A 20,039-nucleotide genomic window follows, 5' to 3' on the forward strand; every position below is an offset into this window, starting at 1 on the left:
TGCAAGAATGGAGAGCTATGTTGCAACCCTTGAAAGCAGTTGGCTTAGGCAGCCCTGACGTTTGTACGACGTTGCTGTTCTGACAGTGTCCAATCCACAACCCTCTCCGCCGCGGATAAGTCCACTCATCCTGGATAGGGGTGCAGATAGCCAACGCCCAGTCCATGGAAGAAGATGGAAGGATCCAGACTTGTCAACAATCAAGCCAATCAAGCCTCCACGCTTAGCTTTGACATCTGGCGTAACGAAGCTTAATTAAATCAGCTTGATGCTTACATACCTTCAGCTTGATTGCAAGCGCTTGATAGGCTTGATAAAATATGGGCCAGCATGGAACCCCTTGCCGATGACATCATGTCCATACCATCGTTATCGATAAGCTTCACGTGATACGTCATGTGGCTACCCCCTTCACACCCCTTCAAGCCTCTTCTCAGCGTCCTGCACGTGCCCTACCAAGCGCTTGCAAGCTATCAATCAAGCCTTTGGATGGAGACTCGATTGGCCTGCCAATTGCTATGAGAGCAGCTTGATTGGTAGAGCCGCTGGTTGCTCATCGGCTTGATTGATTGGCTTGATGGGGCTTGATTGTTGACAAGTCTGGAAAGATCTCAACACAGATACGTGAAAGAACTTGCTAGGCAAGGTCAAAGGCCTTGCTTCGTGCTTGATGATTGCAGAACTGCGAGGCCAGCCTGCACAGTTGACCATGAACATGTCAGAGATTTCCAGCATTGCGGAAAAGCTTGATGGCATCTGTGCGCTATCTTCCTGCAGCGTATGGGCATGGTGCCACAAAGAGGCCACACCGCTACATTTTGTTTGCGATGCAGGAGAGCTAGCGCAACAATTGCCGGTGAAAGTGGAGAGTGAATGCTATGGCTAGGCACGCAATTGCGCAGCAACCATCGGTGCGTGTTGGACAATTCCTATCGCGTGACCTATCACATTCACAATGATTATCGTGTGTTGACCGTGCATACTTCCTTCCGCTCAGTATAAATCCTGAGCCTCTCCCTACATATCATCAACCATATACATTACTGTTCAACCAACACAACCAGATATTCTCCAATCACACCATCAAAATGCCCGCCGAAGCCACACAGTCCTGGGGTGGTGTTGCATGGTTGACATGCAGCAACGCCATCAGTGGCCTGAAAGCCTACGCCGCTTCCATCATCGCCTATGCCGATCCCATCACCGCCTACGCTGCTCTCATCATCGCCGTCATCGCTCTCATCGTTTCCATCGTCGGCCTAGGGCTATAGCTACCGATGGTGGCGACGTCAACAGCAACAGAGTAATACCCTCGAACAGAACCTCGCCGAAGCCGCCGCCTGGATTACGGTTGGGCTCAGCCTGCGTGGTGATGATCATCTTCATCGGATCCAGCTTTGTCGCCAATAAGCTATCAAAACCAATTACCCCCCCCGCTGAGAAGATATACTATGCATACGAACCCTACCCGATACTGCCATTTGTCACATGTCCAGAACGTAGATCTGCCTGCCATCCTCCAGTCCTCTTCCTTAGGATGAAGTGGGACACTACTATTCGCTCCATGGAAGACAAGAGCTATTTCTGGGACGCCAAGGTCTACGAGCAGCCAGAGTGGGCAGACGTAGCCGACGACCTGAAAGTTGCGGAACAGTACAACCACAAAGTCCTCAAGCAACTAGGACTAGCATCAACAGCTGTTGAGGAGCGCGACACAACTGTCACCTATCACATGTACCAAGCACAGACGGACCTTGAGCGTCTGGACTGGTCCCGGTTAGTGGGTTCGGACGTCGCATCGAAGCATACCACACCAAACAAAACCTCTAGCCGAATCCTCTGCGATTTCCTTAGCGACACTGGCAATATTCAGGAGCATTTCCTCGCGCACACGACCATGACAGAACTAGAGCGGAGCATCTACCAGCAGCAGAAGTGGACACTCCAGACTGTGGACCGTATCCGTATCACCTCAGCCCTTCCCAACCCATGGTTCAGATCCTCTGGCTCCGCAATGCGCAGCTTAACGATCAAGCTGGAAGGTATCTTCTTCCAACGTATCGAACAAGGCTCCAGCCACGCCAAGGATTTCCAAGAGTACAAGGCTGTAGAGCAAGACGCGCTCAAGCAGATCCGGGAGCGGCAGAGCGTATTCTGCGAGCGGGCTGATAGGGAGGATGCAGGCGAGAAGGAGGAAATGTCGATCGTGAAGATTGGACTCCAGGTGATGGATATCTCAGATATGACGTGGATCATTGGTGCTATGGTGCGCAAGGGCGCGTCGCACGTTTCAGCGGATGCTACCCCGTACGATCCGAACGATCTCTATTGACGGGCGGCATGATGTGGTTGAACATGTTTTCCTTCTACACACATGATGCTCCTGATGCGGAGTCAGTTATGACGCCCGTTTCCTCGACCTTTGGCACTCATGGACACGACATCTTGGCGTCTGGGGTTTGATCTTGATATATGTAGATTTTGACATGGTACACGGTATGCTTAGAAGACGAAATACACGAATAAATGCATCATCTTGGTTCATCAGACGCTCCGGTCTACGTGATTCTGCCAGTCTTGGCTCACCTTTTCGATACAGATGATCACCTGCCCATTCCCTTGAGCCGCTCCCAGCTCAGAATCGTCGTGCCAAGTCCATGAGTGCTTCAACAGCGATGCTGTCTTTAGATGCAAACTACTCATGATGCCCAAGTCACGACAACCACGGTTGTCAACAAACAAGATGATCAACCTGCTTGATTCCTAATTTGGCGTGTACGTATTACAGCTTAGTATGTGAAGTCAGACACGTCCCTACTTTTGGTCGTTCGCGAATCAAGACGCCAATCGTCTTTTTTGCTGACAACTATGACGTCGACAACACCACAAATCCAGTCGTTCAAGAAGCAACATGTTGTAGCATTTGCTCTCAGACTCTTCTCGCAAACGAAGCATTACATGCGAAATTTGTGGGGCGCTGAGCCCTCAGAACTAGACGCCGGCTACATGTTGTCTACTTCAGCTGCTGAGGTGGAGGCATCATCCCAACCTCCATATCAGCGCAACGTCCTCCAACCCAGCAACCTGTCCAACACCTCCCTCGACGGCTCTTTGTTATCTTCAAACCCGTTCACATGTCCTAGAACAATAATCTGCGGCCTCCCAAACTTGCCATACTTGTCTCCTTCTCCCTTGAGCTGCCTCGTAATGGCTTGCACGAACTAAATGGCCAGGTCAGTCTAAAGAATCGGCAGGAAAAACGGAGGAAAGAGAAGGAACTTGAAAAGCAGAAGACGGCACGTACCATATTATCGCTTGGCGCCCCCCAGTCCGACTTCCCTGCTGCAATTACCCTGAGCGGCGTGTTGAGCGCTTTCAACGCATCGGTCAGAGTACTGCTCTCTTTCTTCGCGCCATGCACTCCCCCGGAACCATTCTGCAGCGGCTCCAGCCCGCCGAGATCGAAGAACGTGTACACGCCCAGAGCCGCATCTTCTTCTTCTTTACGGTCTTTTTGCCCGTCGTTGCCATTCTTCTTGCTGCTGGGGTACATGCGAACCTCGTACCATGCATGCCCTCTCGAACTCTTATTATTCTCGGTTGTCTTACCCTCTCCCCGCTTTCCGTCCGAAGCCCGAATATGGTTGATCGCGTTTTCAGCTGAGGTAAAGATAGGAGCGATGAGTTCGTGAGATCGGGCAGTCTCGTCTTTAATTCTGTACGTGCCGTCTTTCGGCGTAAATAGCATAGATTTACTCTTCCCCGTGGCCACAGCCTTCGCCGCGGCCAAGTCATAGAAGTGGCCGGAGCGGTATTCAAGACATGTAATGCGTGCCGACACATGACCATCCCCATCGATGCGTTGGGCGAAGGCTTTTTCAAGTATGCGTTCGATCAAGGGGCTATGGTCGCGCTTGTCGCCAGGCGCGGACTTCGATTTATATGGATGAATCAAGGTTTGAGATTTGCCGGTTCCTGACTGCCCGTACATGAAGAGCATGAGGTGTTTAGACTCGACGCCGTGCTTGACATATACGCTTAGCGCATTGTAGACGTCGAGGTTCGTGGAAGCAGGATCGAAGACGCGGTCGTATATGAATGAGGACGAGGAGTTTGGAGTGTTGGTAGAGCTATGTCCCATATTGGTGCTGGCGTTCTTGTTGGTGTCCTTGATGTTCTTGGGTTTGGCAATCTTGCTAGTGTCCTTGGTGGCGACTCCAGTCGAGCAGATGGAATACTTTCCGTCAACCCTCCATGCCGCCGCTCTATTCGAGGACTTCTTATACGCGGCGCTGGACGCGTCGGGAAGGATGATGCGTGCCCAGACCTCAAGCGGAGCCAGCTTTTCCATCAGTTTCTTCTTCTCAGCATGCCACTCACTCCTCTCGACCTCTCTCTTCTCCATCTCACCACTCACAGCTTCAAGCTGGCGCTTCAGTTCGTCCACCTCCTTCTTATGTGCGATGCTCATATCTCCCTTGAGCCTTTGGGTACGCTCTGCAATTTCGTTGGCTTGCTTTTGCAGTGCTTTTTCAACAATCTCCTTAATCGGCGCTTCCATTTCGTTCATTAGTCTGCGGGCGTCTCCGATAGGGACGACGCCCGTGTTGTGGGCTTCTTCGACAGGGGTGGCGTCCATGGCGTGTTGTTGGTGGTGGAAGAGGTCGTTAGGAGTGATTTGATGTGATGCTTGGAAGCTTGAGAGGGAGGCACAGGCCGCGCACTCGGGACACTTTGCACAAAGCGAAGTGAGATGACGGTAAGACAGTAGCCACCCGAAAGATGGGTGAAAGGGTGCAAGGAAGAAGTGAGATGTTTTCATCAGCAACAATGTAGCAAACAATCCGGCAAGCCCAAACCGTGTCAAACTTGATCAACGACCCGACTTGTCAACAAGGAAGCCTCATCAAGCTAACCAAGCAAGCTGACGAGCAAGCAGCTGCTCTGGCAAGCAAGCTACACTCATGATAGCTTGCAAACGTTTGTTAGGACACGTGCACAATGCACGGTGTAAAGCGGTATAACGACGTGCATTGTGATGGATCACGTGACCCATCACATGGAGCTTATCGATAAAACGACCCCAGGAACCATAAGAAGAGGATCGTAGCAATATTGTACCCTACCTATATATTTGCCCCATCTCTCATTTGATCGACCAGACCTCAATCAAGCCTAAGGATTTTGGAAAGAAGCGTAGGGCCCAAGGCTTCATTGGCTTCATTGTCGACAAATCTGTCAACGACACAACCTACTCCCTTCCTTGCACTCCCCACAACCCCAATATGGCGCAAAACGAGCACCCAGCGGTGATATCCGACGAAGTGCAAGAAGCAAACGCTTCTGGCATCGAGCACCCGCCAACGCTATCCGACGAAACCAAAGAAGCAATCACTTCTGTCATCGCATCCTACATAAGCAAATTCGAGCACAGCTCCAAACCAGCCGAAGATTGTGGACGAAGCCATGCCTCGCAGCCTGTCCAGTCCTTTACCTTGGCCAAGGCACCGAAGCCCATCCCGTCGTTCACCGAGGCCGAAGCACTCCACTACATGGGTCACTACATACCCGCATGGATCAGCGACAAGAACGACGACACCACAACCGCCACCATGACCTTCATCAAGATCCAGAAAACCGGCGACCAGTACCACATATGGACCGATAAGCAATGGATCGCCTTTAAGGAAATGGCCATGCCTAGACGCGTGAAGCGTAAGACAAAACCAAACATGTCGGACGAGGTGAAGATGCCGGAGGGGGTGAAGATGCCGGGGGCGCCACTGCCGAGCTCTAGTTTGGTGATTAGAAAAGCAGTTGAAGAAGGACCAGGCGAAGTAGGACAAGGCGAAGTACTGACGTATATCACACTGTTAGACGAGGATGGAATTGGTGAGAAAGGAGACGGGTGGCTGGGTAAGGTAATGATTTATATGTGGGCATTGGCGAACCGGGAAAAGTAGGACATGAAGATGAAGCATGGGTAGATATGACTGCGACATAGCAAGGCCAGCCTCGCCCATGAGTTTGATTGGATGGCAACATGGAGCGACTAGCTGGTGAGATAAGATACCAAAGGAAAAGACGAATAAACCAAATGACTTCCAGGTGCACTGTGGGGGCAAGTTGCCCGGCGTGGATGTGAGAGACTTGAAGGCCTTCCAGTCCATGACTAATCCATATCTGTATCCCACTCCAAGACTGGGATGGTTCCGTCGAGGTATATACGTCTGATAAGAGCTCGTAGGTCGGCGCCAGAAGGACTGCCCTCATCAACATAGTCGCCAGGAGAACCGCTCTCACTGGCGGCGGTTCTCCAGGCGTTGTCGCCACCTCGCCCGGAGCCCTGGGAGCCATGGCCTCCAGCATCGTCTTGCAAGCCCGGAATTGTGAGCTGGCTAGTGTTCAATGCTTGTTCGATTGTGTCGGTCTGAATCTTGACCAGATCCTCGTAGTGCTCCAGTTCCGACTGCAACTGTTGTTTGCGCAAGCTGGATGCCGATAGTTGTTCTCGCAAGCTGGATTCCGATTCTTGGTGCGAAATCATCGCTTGCTCGTGCTGCACGTTGACAAGCTCACGGTGATGTTGGTCGATCATGTCGTCGACGCTATGTTTCAGCTCAGCGGTATCCCTCTGTACATGTAGTGCCTCCTTGCACTGGCCCTGCAGCGCTTGCACCTCTCGCTTAGACTTGTCAAGTCCGTGTTGAAGCTCATGCATGCGGTTGACTTGATTGTCGAATTTGCTCTTGCAGTCGCCAGCCTCTGCCTTGACCTTGTCAAGTTGAGTTTGGAGCTCGTGGACGACCTTGTCCCGAGCATGAATGACCTGGGTGTTGGCTACGTTCGCAGTCTCAAGTTCGCGCATCTGGTGTCGGAGCCGGAGCTCGTTGTCCGAGTCTGCCTTGAGCTGCTCAAGCTGGGTTGCCAGGCGTTGGGCGGCTGCCTGGGTCGCGGATTTGAGTTCACGGATATCGGTTTGGAGCACTTGCACGTCCGGTGTTGCGCCGGCTTCGGCTGCCTGGCTCGCGTCAAGCGCTGCCTGAAGCCTGGCCGTGTCGGACGCCGCCTGAAGCCTGGCCGTGTCGGACGCCGCCTGAAGCCTGGCCGTGTCGGACGCCGCTTGTCTTGCGTCAAGCGCTGCCTGAAGCCTGGCCGTGTCGGACGCCGCTTGTCTTGCGTCAAGCGCTGCCTGGAGCCTGGTCGCGTTGGACTCGGCCGCTTGTCTTGCGTCCGTGGACTCCTGGATTCGGGCTCGCAAGTCGTTGACATGGTGCTGCAGGGCATCGGCGTCGGCGTCGGCGTCACCCACTGCTGCTTGTATCGCGCCCTTGAGCTGGTGGACGCGAACTTGCAGCGCTTGTCGCTCCACGTCAAGCTGGGCGTGCCGTGTCATGTCGCGCGCTTCAGCCTGTTCGACCGTGTGCTGGATCTGGGCCATCTTGGCTAGCGGGCCGTTGAGCAAATCGCGCAGCTGGGCCAAGGTCTCGTCGGTGGACTTGCGGGCCATGTGCTTGACGAGGACGCCCAGGTCCCACACGCCATCGCGGAACTGGTCGTCGTGGTGGTTGGCGGCGCGCGTGATTGCTTGGCGAGCATCGTGGCGGTTGCGCTCGACGAGGGCTTCGAGCCGTGCATGGTCGCGAGCGATGTCGATGCGGACGAGCGTGTTATGGTCGCGTGGCTCGGGGGACGCCGAGACGCAGCGTCGCTTGACTTGGGGCGGTCGGTCGGGAGCAGCATTGGGAGCAGGGCGCTTGGCTCTCCACGGGAACCAGCCGCCGCCTGAAGCTGGCGGCGATGTAGTAGGTTGCTGTGGCGGCGGCGATGTAGTAGGTTGCTGTGGCGGCGGCGATGTAGTAGGTTGCTGTGGCGGCGGCGATGTAGTAGGTTGCTGTGGCGGCGGCAATGTAGTATGTTGCTGTGGCGGCGGCGATTGGGGAGGTGTAGCATGCGGCGACGGGGGAGGTGTAGCAGGTCGCTGAGGAATGTGTCGAGGTGGTGGTGGTCTTGGTGTCAGTGGTCTTGGTGTCAGTGATGGTCTTGGCGTCGGTAGTGGTCTTGGTGTCATGGGCGCTACGGGCCGCCGTCTCGCCGGGGGCTCTGTATTCAAAGACGCGGCATTCAACAGCCCTGCGTCCAAAGGGCCTCTGGACGCATCCCGCTGCGATCCGCGCGATGGCGTCGTCGACGGTGTCCCGCGCATCAACCCGGCTAGTGCCCGATGCAGCCCTGGATACCTCGTCGAATCGAACCGCGTCCGGTTGTCTGTCAGGAACTGCAGGTAGTGGTGCGGGCATTCGCGCAGCGTCTTGCCCCTGTTTTTGCCAAAGTCGAGCCGGTATGGCAGTCGCCGGTCGACTGCGCTCGTCAGTAAACCCGTCTGCTGCTTGCTTGAGATTGACGTACCCGAGGCTCGCCCACCCACATCTCCCGAGAGGGCCATCATCGGCTGCTTCCCCTTTGCCTTTGCGTCGACCATCGTGTACAACTCTAAAGCATCAAAACAGCGGGGCACAGCATTTATAATCGCAAAGACATGGTGCGGCGCCCTCTCTTGCACTCGTGCTGCTCCGACGTCTCATTTATGACTTCCCAACGTGCTAGTACGCCGCCAGTCCAGCTGCCTGTATTTCGGGCTCCCCGAAATAGCTCTTGACTCACTTCTCCGCAAGCCTTTGTGACAGCAACGCTGTCAAACTCATTTCTAACTTCCTGACGTGCCTTCAGCTACCTGCATTTCGGGCTCCCCGAAATAGCTCTTGATTCACTTCTCTGCAAGCCTTTGTGACAGCAACGCTGTCAAACTCTTGTAACTTCCTGACGTGCCTTCAGCTGCCTGCATTTCGGGCTCCCCGAAATAGCTCTTGATTCACATCTGCCTGTATTTCGGGCTCCCCGAAATAGCTCTTGATTCACATCTGCCTGTATTTCGGGCTTCCCGAAATGTCTCTTGATTCACTTCTCCGCACGCTATTATGGCAGCATTGCTGCTAAACTCCTTTATGACTTCCTGACGTAGCTGCTTGTATTTCGGGCTCCCCGAAATGTCTCTTGATATGACAGCATTGCTGCTAAACTCATTTATGACTTCCTGACGTAGCTGCTTGTATTTCGGGCTCCCCGAAATGTCTCTTGATATGACAGCATTGCTGCTAAACTCATTTGTGACTTCCTGACGTAGCTGCTTGTATTTCGGGGAGCCCGAAATAGCTCTTGATTCACGTCTCTGCAAGCCTTTGTGACAGCAATGCTGTCAAACTCATTTGTGACTTCCTGACGTAGCTGCTTGTATTTCGGGCTCCCCGAAATAGCCCCTGACTCACTTCTCCGCAAGCCTTCGTGACGGCTTATTGCCGTTGGACGGAAATCCTAACGCACACTTCCATCTTCCCGCACCCACCGTCGACGCCCCATCCTCGGTGACACAGGATGCCGAGTGGTGGCATAGGCCGCGCGGAGTACTGCCACGCCTTCTTCCTGCACTGCCACCGCTGCGAGAACTCCCATTGCATTGACAACACCAATTATGACGAAAACGACCGCCAACGAGACACGTGCCATGTCGAATAAACCATATCGACAGCCCTGGACGGCAGACCTGGCACGTGTTGGGATGGCGAGAGTACTTGCCAATGACCAAGAGCTTCCAGAGCTGACCTTCAGCTCCGCCAGGACAGCGACTCCAAGTCTGTACGAGCCCACGAGCCAAGTCGAGCCCTAGAATATGAGCCTGTGCATGACCATGCGCGCGTCCACGACCTTGCATTGCGCCCGTTCGAGTCCTTCAAGATGCACACGTCGGTACTCAAGACTCTAGAGACGTACGCAATCATCCCCGTGCGCGTAGTCTAGTTCCCGTACAGAGCCTCTACCATGCTAGCGTCGTTGGGTTCGATCTCGTCTGCGAGTTCAGTGCAGCACGCATGTATAGCCACGGTCATGTCCATGCCCTTGACGTCGAAGTGGTCCACCCTCCTAGTCGAGAACCAGTCCGTGAATGTGACGTTGCGCCAGCACGTGGCACAGCATATGATGTAGTTCACATTCGCCCGCATGTGGTATATCCGGAGCTCCATTGTGGGCGCGTTGCCTCGTGTGGGGAAGTCCTCGACCGCTTCCCCACGGACGTTGGCACATACTCGCCCCGCATTCCAGCCATGACCGCTTCGTGCTCCCGACGCTCTATCATGCTTGGACTATCAGTCCTCCCTCTTCTGGTAGAGGGCACGTGAGGTGTTCATCATGTATCGCGCATGGATCCGCATCTCCTCCATCATTCCTCGAAGCCAGAAGTCTGCATTCCTCTGGCATCAAGCAAGACCAGAGAAAACGATGTTGCCAACGCCATCTCAGCCATGAACAGCCGAACAGCTTCTTACTCGCCCAAAGACCGTCTCATTTGCCGACAGTGTGATAGGTAGGGCGATCGGGAAGGAATAGTAGAGACACCTGCCTTTTGCTCCTTACGCCTATCGTCGGCGATCTGATTGTTGCGCAATATCAAGCTGGTCGATCCAGTGCGCATGGTCGACGGCCTCGGGGCTAGATGTCACTGCGGTTATGCTCGCGGAAACGTTTGTGGCGTTCCAACACTGCCTCCATGTTGATGGGAGCGAGGCGTTCCCAAAGGAAAGCGGGGTACCTGCATTTAGGTCCAAGCCAGATACTGTCACGTAAAGCTTGCTTGAAGTACTTACAAACAGGTGATCTTACTGGGCCTACCGAGTCCACGGCTGCGTATGAGAATGTCGCGACAAGATAGGAGAGTGACGCTGCTGAAGCTCCAGCGCACAAGCTCCGACTCAAGATGGCGAACTGAAACCGGCTGGATACTTACAGACTTTGAGGTTGTTCTGGTGGTGGCGGCATCCATTCCAAGACATGCTTGAGATGCAATTCAGATGAGTATATTCTTAGTAATCTTGCGCAGCCCATGCCAAAGGACATTCTGCTTCTGCAATCTTGCCACGTATTCCTCGAGACGCTTCCCTCTGTCTCGAGCGGATTCTGTTCTTCCATCTTCTCTTGATCGCTCAGAGCATCACCTAGTAGCGAATGACGGAAGCAGTCTTTGCACACACCGATATTGGCTTCGTGCGCAACGGCCGCTTACCCATGAATCACATTTCTGCCCTGCAGCTAACCGTAGAGTCGGAGTTTGATGGACCTTGGTGCAGGGGCATCACAGGACGTGTCGAAGCACTCCTTCTCAACTTGTGGTTCCTCGAATGGCTGTATACAACGGTCTGCACCTGCGCGGCGGCGTTGGTCGAGGGTGCGACTGTGACTGTCTCTGTAATAGTAGATCGTTGTGGTGGCTGTTGATCGCCTAGCCTAGCTGAGGAACGCTACTATTGTCATCGTTGAGGAAAGGACGTGCATCCTTGAGGCTTCTTCGGATGTCCTTTCTGTGTTCGAGCTGACCTTCAAAGCCGTTACAAAGTGGCGGCCATGCCAATGGATTCTCATAGGCCATTCGACGCCAGAGACCAACGCGCCGCCGGGCTCGAGATTCTTGCCGACCGGCGTACGGGAATGGAATACGATTCAGCACAGACTCCTTTACTAAATCATGCCAATAGGTATAGAAGAAGGGCAAGGCCTGTTAAGCTGGGTGTGTGACACTTGCTGCCTACCCACCACCTCAGCGCAACCCGACTAGCAGAACATGCCAAAGGACGTCGAGGTTGGAAGATTCAGGAGGGAGAGGAGGGAGGCCGAGCGTCGAGGACATGATCGAGCAACGGGCTTGAAGGCTCGACGTTTAGTGGTGTTTGTTAAGGGCGCGGAGATAGTTTGCGTCCAGACCCGCCACTCGACGACCACCACCTGTTCAATATACATTCTCTTTCCTACCCTAGCAACACTTGCCCTCAGTGATGCAAGCTCCGAGCAGACAACTTACAAAATCACCAAGCGTGAGCTCCTCATCAGCACAAACCTGCCGGTATGGGCCGGGGAGGCTGCCTAGGACGAGTGACGCGAGTGGGAACTCACGCGGCACCCTTCTAGCTCGTGGCCCGACATGTGCATCACTTTCGTCTTCTGCGTCTCAAGACGCTAGGTTTTGCTGCAGCTCAAGGCACGAGCGCAAATGACTGCACTTGGTAAGAATGGGCAGGGGGACGAAACTGTCGTTTCTCTGGCTATAGTGTAGTTGCGCAGCGGGAGACGAATTGCCGGGCCAGGGACACCGCTATCGTGGTCTGCATGGCATGCGCGTATGTCAGAGATGCAGGCTAAGGAGCCTGACTTGATGCGCGATGCGCCTTGCGCGCATCTGCAACGCCTGCTCACTCATCCGGTCTTTCCTATTGTCACCCAAGAAACCCGCATGCCCTTGCCGAACTTTGCACGCTTCACGCATGGCTGCAGATGGTGACATCCTTGCCAAGGTAGTGGTCCACCACTCGAAAGAGGATAGCTTCTGAGCTTCGTGTCGAAGAAGAGGGTGTCGAGGAAGAGGGTGTTGAGTGAACAACCCACCACGGGGTTCCGCTTCTACAATCTACTGCGGTTGTCCCTGTGTGCGTACTGCGAGCTCAAGTCCAAATGCTGTAGCACCAACGCAATTCCGGTTGCTAATACACTGAGATGTTCGTTTGCAACACATCTCTGGCACAGCTAATGTGTAGAGTCGCCCAAAGCTTCATGCTTGCAGTGCGGTAACGGTGTCGATACGTACAAACCTGTGTCTGTAGCGCCATTTTCCAGTCAGCGCAGCTCAGACTGGGCTTTGTGGGTGATGAGGAGAGGGAGGCGTTTCGACGACATACAAACGAGAGACGTCATTCCACCTGCTACAACTTACTCGAGTGAAGCTGTCGATAACCCTCTGAGATCAGCGACCCATTGCTAGCTTTATGGCAGGATTAATCCGGCGGCTGGAGATGTTTGATCTATGAAGTTAGTCAATACCAAAATAAGACAATGCTATAGAGATGCGATGGACGTTCGCTCTCAAGCTTATCCAATCCCACAGCTCACTCTCCGAACGCTTAACGTCGACCTCCTCAGGACCTGTGTGCTGCGAATAGTTGGGGCTGATTGAATTGCGACACCCATAAGCGTCAACTCGATCCATTGACTCATTACGCTCATCTCTCAGTTTCGCCCTGGCCCGATGGTTGATCTAACGTCATCGATTTGGAGTCGCTCTGAATGTAAAATTCGCGCAGAGGTAGCCAGATGTTCCTCTTGGACTTGTCGAGACGATAAACGAAGTGCTGAAGTGGAATGTGACATTGTTGTCCAAAGCTCCACAACCGCGACGGCGCCTTTTACAGCGGTGTTGCGTTGAGGTCGTTATTTCTCAAACGAAGCCTTGAATTGCCAGCCCGGACTGCCTGGCGCCACCACGGCTCCAGTTATCGATGCTAGAGGTGGCACTTGGGATCAATCGAGTATGAACTCCTTGGTTGGTATCTCACGGTTCCAGCTCCTTGAGGCTTTGAGTTGAATATGCCTTGATCAATGATATCATCCCTCAGGCTAACAAAACAGATCACTCGAGAAGGAAGATGGGGTCTCTAGTGGATACTCGCCATGCTGGTGCTGATCCCGGATCAAAATGCTCTCAATTGACCCCGCCAAAGGCGACCCAACTTTAGAACGTGCAGGAAGTGTTCCTGGTGCCCGACCCTGTGTAGGCAAGAACGCCATGACCAAGAGATATTATGCGGCATGTGCAGTCTGCAAAGCGTCGGTCGCACGTGGGATCTTCAGTCTCGAATGATATTGACGTTATAGCGCTGCGGAGTGCGGCTGAGGCGCGGTTGAAGAAGTTGTCCGCGACGCCTCCTTTTGGAAGGAGAAGAACGACGTCAGTAGACGTACTATGAACGACGAGCTTTCGGAAGACGGGGTGCGGGCTAGGACTGTTCCTAGGGAGATTTCTAGAAACCAAGTGGGCGCAGCTGTTGCATCAAGTGCCATGGCGCGGTCGACGGGAGGGCATGCGCTCCTTTGGCTTGCTGATGCCATCTTCTACCCGGCCAACGTGGGAGTTATGTGCGGGTGCGGCGATAGCGGTCTTATTGGTGAGTATCCTTCGTCCACTTTTCCCGCGCAGCCTTTGGAAAGAAAAGCCTGGCGCTATTGTTATGGGTCGTGCGCACTACCATGTCCACCTCATGCATGATATATGCTCAGCATATTGTGTTGGATGATGTGCGCGGATGGCGCCTGTAGAGGAAGAGAAGTTTATGGCGGAGAATTGGACGGAAGCGTTGGGGGGATGGCTACACAGGTGGCAGAAGCCTCTGTTGTGGGCAAAAGGTTTCCTTGTAGAATATGCGCACGTGCGTCATGTCTGCATGTTCCGTATATCGATAGCCAGACGTCTTTGACTTTGGCTTGCGTGTTTGAGGGCAACCGCGTTTCGTTGGACAACTTGGTATAGGATTGACTTGCGCATAGCTGAGCCTTGCAGGCGGGTTGATGCTGGGTAGGCAGACTATTCAGGTATGACGGGGATTGCGTCCAGGCAGGCAGTGATGGAGACGTAAGAGCATACTCGGAAGGCAGATGTGGACGGACCCGCGAAGTGGTAGCGTTGTTGATGAGCTACAGGTCAAGTCACAAGAGCCGTCTGAAAACCAACCAAAATCGAGCGGTTCTTTGTCTTTCTCGATTTCCTTCAGCGCGCCATGGTCGCGAATCAGCACTCTGGTGTAAAAGGGGTATGTTATTTTCGAGCGACCCCTAATAGTTTGCGAGGTGGAGATGAGGGTGTAGCGGAGGTGGTGTCACAAAGGCTTTGGAGCGCAAGCCAAACAGATGTGATAGCGCGTGACTTTGCGTACGGTCGCAGATCATCTCATTGGCGAGTAAATGTCTTTAGCCTCGCACCGCGGGTAGATGAGGGTATGAAAGTCTATCGAAGCGGCGGTAGTGAAAACAGAGGCGTGGTAAGACTCTTATGGGCGTGCAACGATGATGCCTTGCCGCCAGGCCGCTTATCGCGCAGGCGATCCCTTTCCAACAATCTGGTAGCTTTTGACGAGACGAATCGCGTGGTCGATGCGGTCGACGAGATAGATGGGATGGTGAAGTCAAGAGTGCCGCGGTGGGTCATCTTCTCCAGTCTGAGGTTGGAAAGCCGAACAGGGTGTCCAGGCCTCTGCGACAGCAACTCCTCTTCGACTACATTCACAACACACTTTCTTATTTCGGATAGTCTAACACCAAAATATTCGTCTCATGCATCGAGGACTCGGGACAAGAGTAGGAAGGCTGGTCCAGGCGTCCAAGTGGAGGGGTTTGAGCAGTGAGCCATATGCGCCACAACTACAACTGTCAGAGACCAGTTGGTAACGCATATCGGCAAAGTGTCGAGACCAAGATATATTTGCACATGGCGATGTCGCCAGTCGCGGGACCGATGGACTCTTGCTCAGTCAACCAAGGACTGCCGCTTGCGCCGTCCCTGACTCTCTCGCCCCCAACATGTCCTCCTCTTCACAAAGGTGCTCTGAGGCCGATGGCTCATTTGCCGCGAATCTTAGAGCAGTTGCAGAGGACGATTGGTCGTTTGCAACTGCGCTGTGAGTTGGCCATTACACCGCCTGGGTCCGGAAGATGTCGTCTGTCCAAAAGCTAGTAAACGGGTCGCGCACGCGTACTCACTTAAGTTATGCGCCTTGCGCCACCTTTGTACTGAGCTGTGATTCAAGTGCTGTGCAGTGGTGCAGTAGGGGTTAAAGATGCATGCAAATAACTGTTTTTCAGAAGTGTTGGTGTTCGTACGCGCTCTGACATTTCCGATAATTGGTTGCAATTTTGCTCGGAACGTTCGGAACTGACGTCGGTAATTCTAATAAAAATCGCCGATAATCATAAGTTCATCCACGCCCTACTTGCACCCCCTCTGCACTACTATACAGCACTTATTCTTAAATTTTAGTTTTCTTGAAATGCTCGCTGCATACGTTTTACTTACTCGACATTATCCTATCTAGTGCAGCATCGTGGTGGTGCTGTACTATGTGCGTGCAGGAGCATGATGTTGCGTTGATTTTCTTAAAATTAATTTTTGCCTGACCACTTGATTTGGGCCACCATAGCCTCGCCTAGGTTCCACCAACTGGAGACGCCATTCCTGCTAAACACGCACATGGACTTACAAATTATATTCCAAGGGCTTGGGGCCAAATGGGCGATGATGATTGTTGCTGAAGTGCCTCGAGCGGCCGTCAAAACAATCTGGAAAGTCTGGCTACTAAGACGCCACGGATCGCTGAGCTCGTCGGCATTCTTGCCGCATCTGATCGAGACCCTGCTGTCAACGGCTCCAAGGAACGTCCATGTCACTTCACTACGCAAGACGCACGCAATGCGCGTCAAGCCCAGCTAGATAAAGAAGTGAGTGGAAGCCCATCAAACAGGTGTACACCTAGCACATGGACCAGCGTCCGTATTTCCACGAGTAGCCATCACCTTACGATAGCGAAGAAAGAGTTGTGTGACGTAGAACGCAATATCATTGCCTGACTTGCTGTCCTCGCTGCTACCCTCGCCTCAACTTGCTATCCTCGCCTCAACTTGCTATCCTCGCTTCAACTTGCTATCCTCGCCTTAAGAGGCTAAAAGACCTCTAGCGTTAAACATACATGCTTAGTCGAGACGAAATTTAATCGCATTATAACCTTTGCTGAGACTGTGCTTTGCTAGAATGACTTCGCTGTTGTCCGTACAACGCACAGCGTGATTGGTTCAGAGGGCGCGTCTCGTTGCTGCCCTAGCTACAACACATAGCGCGGACAAGGCCCTAATCTCTTCTTTTCTTCACTTCTCCTCCCTGCCTCCACTCGTCTGGCACCACTTCACTACTCGTCATAATCTCCGCCCCCATCCTATTCTCATCATCCCGCTAAACAACTCTCTCCTCCCTCTCCTCCCTCTCCTCCCTCTCCTCCCTCTCCTCCCTCTCCTCCCTATCCATGTCCAGCCCATCCAGTTCTCCCGCCCACCTCTTCCACTGCATAATCTGCTGCTCCTAGTTCGTTTGCAGCCATAAAGTCTGTGGCTCTGCTACGATTAGGTATTCGTTGCTAGAGAGAGGGCTGTTTGTTGGTACAATATCGTAGTACGACGAGCGCAGAGCGATCAATAAGAAGTAGAGAAAGACTAGAATGCCCTCCGCTTCGTTATGCCACTTAACGCGTCCATGGATGGGCATCAACGGGGAAGTAAGAGCTCCCACATAAGCTTCTTGTGCTTTCCCCTTCATTTATACCTACATACGTCCAGAGGCGCGTGCCATTGAAGTGTTAGAGCTTCCATGACACCTAGAAAGAGAATTCAGCTCTATTCTGCCTCGCTGCGCCCTAGAGCGGACAGACAAATGAGCGAGGTACCGTCTCTTAGGCGCGCCAACAAGGAATCAAAGATGCCAGACTCACCTCCGCCGCGTTCAACGAACAACCGCGACTATTAATCGTTGCTCTTCAAACTCGTCGCACTCGGACGTGTATTAACAAGCAATTGAATGTCCTGTCATTATTCCCCCAAACATCAATCACATTCCGCCTTGCTGCAGTTCTAGAGACACTTGAGATTTAATTAGCAAACTTGGTTGCACATCTGAGTATCAGCATCGCAGCGTTGTCGAAGGAGAAGAAGCAGACGGCGAAGCACAATTGTATCACCGCGTAACCAGTCTCGATGCGACTTTAGGCATCCATGGGGCGTGTCGCTTAGAAGTAAATTTCTCTCAACAGAGCAGCCACATTGGGCCACAGATGATACCAGGAAACAGCCCAGCGATTGGCGTGGGAATTCGGAACTTTGAGCTAGCTGCTGGATTGGGAGAGCCGAGCTTAAAGTCTCCAGGTTGCCTCACTGTCCTGCTTTACACATGAAGTCATCGAACAGCTTAGCTATAACTTTTTGCCCTTTGAGTAAATGACAATGTGGAAAGGTATGTCCGCGACCTGCATCCAGTACTGCAGCGCCATCTGCTCCATCTCCGACCACCCATTTCCTCTTTCAAAGATCTTGCGCTACCAGTACCCACAGGTTGAGCGCCATGAATGCAGTCTGCCTGCACGGCAAGACTGCCCTGCCGCGGTCGACCCGCAAAAATGAGGAGCAGATAGCCATGGTGGACCTTTTCCCCAGTCGGACACCGTTCCCTTTTGATGAGTGCAAGGCCATGGCAGCTCGTCTGGAGAGGAATTTGTTGCTCTTGACATCGATGAGTGCCGTGGGTGCCCGTGGAGTAGCAGTATAAAGTAAAAAACGCGTCAAGCGCGTCTTTGAACACATTGTAGCGGAGAAGTCGCTGAATTGTCGTACGCACGAGCTGAAATCTGGGCAGGTGCGGCTCCAGGAAGCACATGAAGTAGAGAATTACACTGCAAAGCCTTCAGCGTGAGCCTCATCCAACGAGGAAGAGGCGGATGGAAGCGATATCTCGGGCGAACCGGGCGACAATAGAGGTGCAGGCGAGAACAAAACCTCCGAAGTGCCGACCAGCAATCGAGATGCTGATGAGAGTTTTAACTCTGAAGCACCGGCCGACAATGGAGGTGCTGTTGGGAATGATAGCCCCAAAGAGTCAGACGACAATGGAGACGCCAGCGAAGATGAGGGCTCTGAGTGGTCCGACGTTGAAGCCACCGAGGCTGGAGACGCCATGTTGACGCTGGTCAAGCCGTTACCATGGATAGAACAAGTGACGACAGTTATCCATCTGAAGCAGACCTCTAGTGCACCGAATGGCGGCCACCATGATACTGGTCCAGACGTTCCTAGTAAAGGACTGAGCAAGGACGACAAAGAGAAGGCCGCAGGTTCTAGCACTGAGTTCCAAGTCGCATCCATTGTCAGTTGCAGAGTTCGCCGCAGAAAACCGCAATACCTAATGAAATGGCCGACCGCTCATCCATTCGGGTAATCGGCTTCAAGAGGTCTCTCTGGGACTTGGAGCCTAGAAACTCCCCAATCTCCATGAATTTCATGATCATGCCGCCAGCACACTCGCAGCCTGAATCAGTGTCCGAATGGCGCGCGACATTACCTCGACCAAGAAGCTGGACGGCGGCATCGAAGGATCAAAACCTGGATATCCAAAGTCGCACTACGTCTAAACCAGTTACGTCCCAACGTAGACGACTTGGGTCCTGCCTACGAGCTGTAACACAGCCTACTATGATTGATGGTGGTAGTAGTGACGGAGCGTAAGGGCGTGGTGCAGGTGCAGGTGGTAAGATAACCCGTACCTCGCAGTAACAACGGCATCGTATTCAGCGGCGGACGACCGCGCTAGGCAAGGCGAGTCATGCCTCAGACAAGAGGAAGTATCATTCCTTCAAATGCCGGAACTGCAGATGGAGTAAAATGTACGCCGAGCTGGGTGTGCAACTGGAAGTACACTGCCAGTGTCTAAAAGTACTATAAACCCTCAGTACAGGACAGAGCAAGCTCACTGTCCACGTCGAACCAAGTGACCTAGAGCTTTCAACCGCTCTGTTACATCGACAGCTTTGTTTTCTCTCAGTAGGCCAGTATATCGTGGAGAGAAAGGTGGAATGCATTTTTCGCGCTGTACGCTCGGACAAGAAGCCAATCGACTTGCGACGCGTTCTGAAACTGTGGTTAGCTGAGATCTGAGCGAATTTCGGCCACGCTGTGTCTTTGCACCAAAGACCCGAGGTTCCATTGTGCATTCCTTGGCCGACCTGGCATTGTCGAGTGAATGTACCCGTGACATTGTGCGCCTTTTGAGCAAGCTTGATTGTACAACACTCTCTAAGGCGGGAGACGACTTATCAGACGCGAAAGCATTCTGCTTGGACTGCTGATCACTTGTCCTTGGTAAGATGATCATCCGCTATGACTGTCTGAAAGTCTCCGCATGCTGGGTGCTTGTGTTGGATCTCCAGCGATTGAATCAAAATACCGCCGTCAATGTCGACAAGCCGTTTAGTGAGTTCGGCAAGGCTACCACCGAGTCTCCCGTTGAGGAGAGAGCCGATCGCGATGATGGGATCGGCGAAAAGGCGACAATCGAGAGGAGCGCGAGTAGCGGGTGA

At 53.1% G+C, this 20,039-nt stretch overlaps 9 protein-coding genes across 9 annotated transcripts; 4 read left to right on the plus strand and 5 right to left on the minus strand.

Annotated features, from left to right (window-relative positions):
* Positions 1-1,088: 1,088 nt before the first annotated feature.
* Positions 1,089-2,332, plus strand: SNOG_16222 (hypothetical protein; the record flags this gene model as incomplete). Its single annotated transcript, XM_001806294.1, has 2 exons — positions 1,089-1,253; positions 1,334-2,332. 2 exons carry the CDS (start codon positions 1,089-1,091, stop codon positions 2,330-2,332), a joined length of 1,164 nt encoding a protein of 387 aa, XP_001806346.1.
* An 889-nt stretch (positions 2,333-3,221) lies between these two features.
* SNOG_16223 (hypothetical protein) lies at positions 3,222-4,639 on the minus strand (the record flags this gene model as incomplete). Its single annotated transcript, XM_001806295.1, has 2 exons — positions 3,222-3,239; positions 3,305-4,639. The coding sequence occupies 2 exons, from the start codon at positions 4,637-4,639 to the stop codon at positions 3,222-3,224; spliced, it is 1,353 nt and encodes a 450-aa protein (XP_001806347.1).
* Positions 4,640-5,285: 646 nt separating this feature from the next.
* Positions 5,286-5,797, plus strand: SNOG_16224 (hypothetical protein; the record flags this gene model as incomplete). The annotated part of the gene is made up of 2 exons (XM_001806296.1): positions 5,286-5,715; positions 5,751-5,797. The coding sequence occupies 2 exons, from the start codon at positions 5,286-5,288 to the stop codon at positions 5,795-5,797; spliced, it is 477 nt and encodes a 158-aa protein (XP_001806348.1).
* A 375-nt stretch (positions 5,798-6,172) lies between these two features.
* On the minus strand, positions 6,173-8,482 carry SNOG_16225 (hypothetical protein; the record flags this gene model as incomplete). The annotated part of the gene is given in 3 exon segments (XM_001806297.1): positions 6,173-7,756; positions 7,776-8,232; positions 8,256-8,482. 3 exon segments carry the CDS (start codon positions 8,480-8,482, stop codon positions 6,173-6,175), a joined length of 2,268 nt encoding a protein of 755 aa, XP_001806349.1.
* Positions 8,483-8,872: 390 nt separating this feature from the next.
* On the minus strand, positions 8,873-9,564 carry SNOG_16226 (hypothetical protein; the record flags this gene model as incomplete). The annotated part of the gene is made up of 2 exons (XM_001806298.1): positions 8,873-9,229; positions 9,382-9,564. 2 exons carry the CDS (start codon positions 9,562-9,564, stop codon positions 8,873-8,875), a joined length of 540 nt encoding a protein of 179 aa, XP_001806350.1.
* A 156-nt stretch (positions 9,565-9,720) lies between these two features.
* SNOG_16227 (hypothetical protein) lies at positions 9,721-10,079 on the minus strand (the record flags this gene model as incomplete). The annotated part of the gene is made up of 2 exons (XM_001806299.1): positions 9,721-9,816; positions 9,876-10,079. 2 exons carry the CDS (start codon positions 10,077-10,079, stop codon positions 9,721-9,723), a joined length of 300 nt encoding a protein of 99 aa, XP_001806351.1.
* Positions 10,080-10,472: 393 nt separating this feature from the next.
* SNOG_16228 (hypothetical protein) lies at positions 10,473-10,886 on the minus strand (the record flags this gene model as incomplete). The annotated part of the gene is made up of 2 exons (XM_001806300.1): positions 10,473-10,669; positions 10,841-10,886. The coding sequence occupies 2 exons, from the start codon at positions 10,884-10,886 to the stop codon at positions 10,473-10,475; spliced, it is 243 nt and encodes an 80-aa protein (XP_001806352.1).
* A 7,145-nt stretch (positions 10,887-18,031) lies between these two features.
* Positions 18,032-19,188, plus strand: SNOG_16229 (hypothetical protein; the record flags this gene model as incomplete). Its single annotated transcript, XM_001806301.1, has 3 exons — positions 18,032-18,208; positions 18,395-18,817; positions 18,841-19,188. The coding sequence occupies 3 exons, from the start codon at positions 18,032-18,034 to the stop codon at positions 19,186-19,188; spliced, it is 948 nt and encodes a 315-aa protein (XP_001806353.1).
* A 97-nt stretch (positions 19,189-19,285) lies between these two features.
* Positions 19,286-20,039, plus strand: SNOG_16230 (hypothetical protein; the record flags this gene model as incomplete). The annotated part of the gene is made up of 2 exons (XM_001806302.1): positions 19,286-19,346; positions 19,855-20,039. 2 exons carry the CDS (start codon positions 19,286-19,288, stop codon positions 20,037-20,039), a joined length of 246 nt encoding a protein of 81 aa, XP_001806354.1.

Source organism: Parastagonospora nodorum (assembly GCF_000146915.1).
Source record: "Parastagonospora nodorum SN15 chromosome Unknown scaffold_44, whole genome shotgun sequence".
Taxonomy (NCBI): domain Eukaryota; kingdom Fungi; phylum Ascomycota; class Dothideomycetes; order Pleosporales; family Phaeosphaeriaceae; genus Parastagonospora; species Parastagonospora nodorum.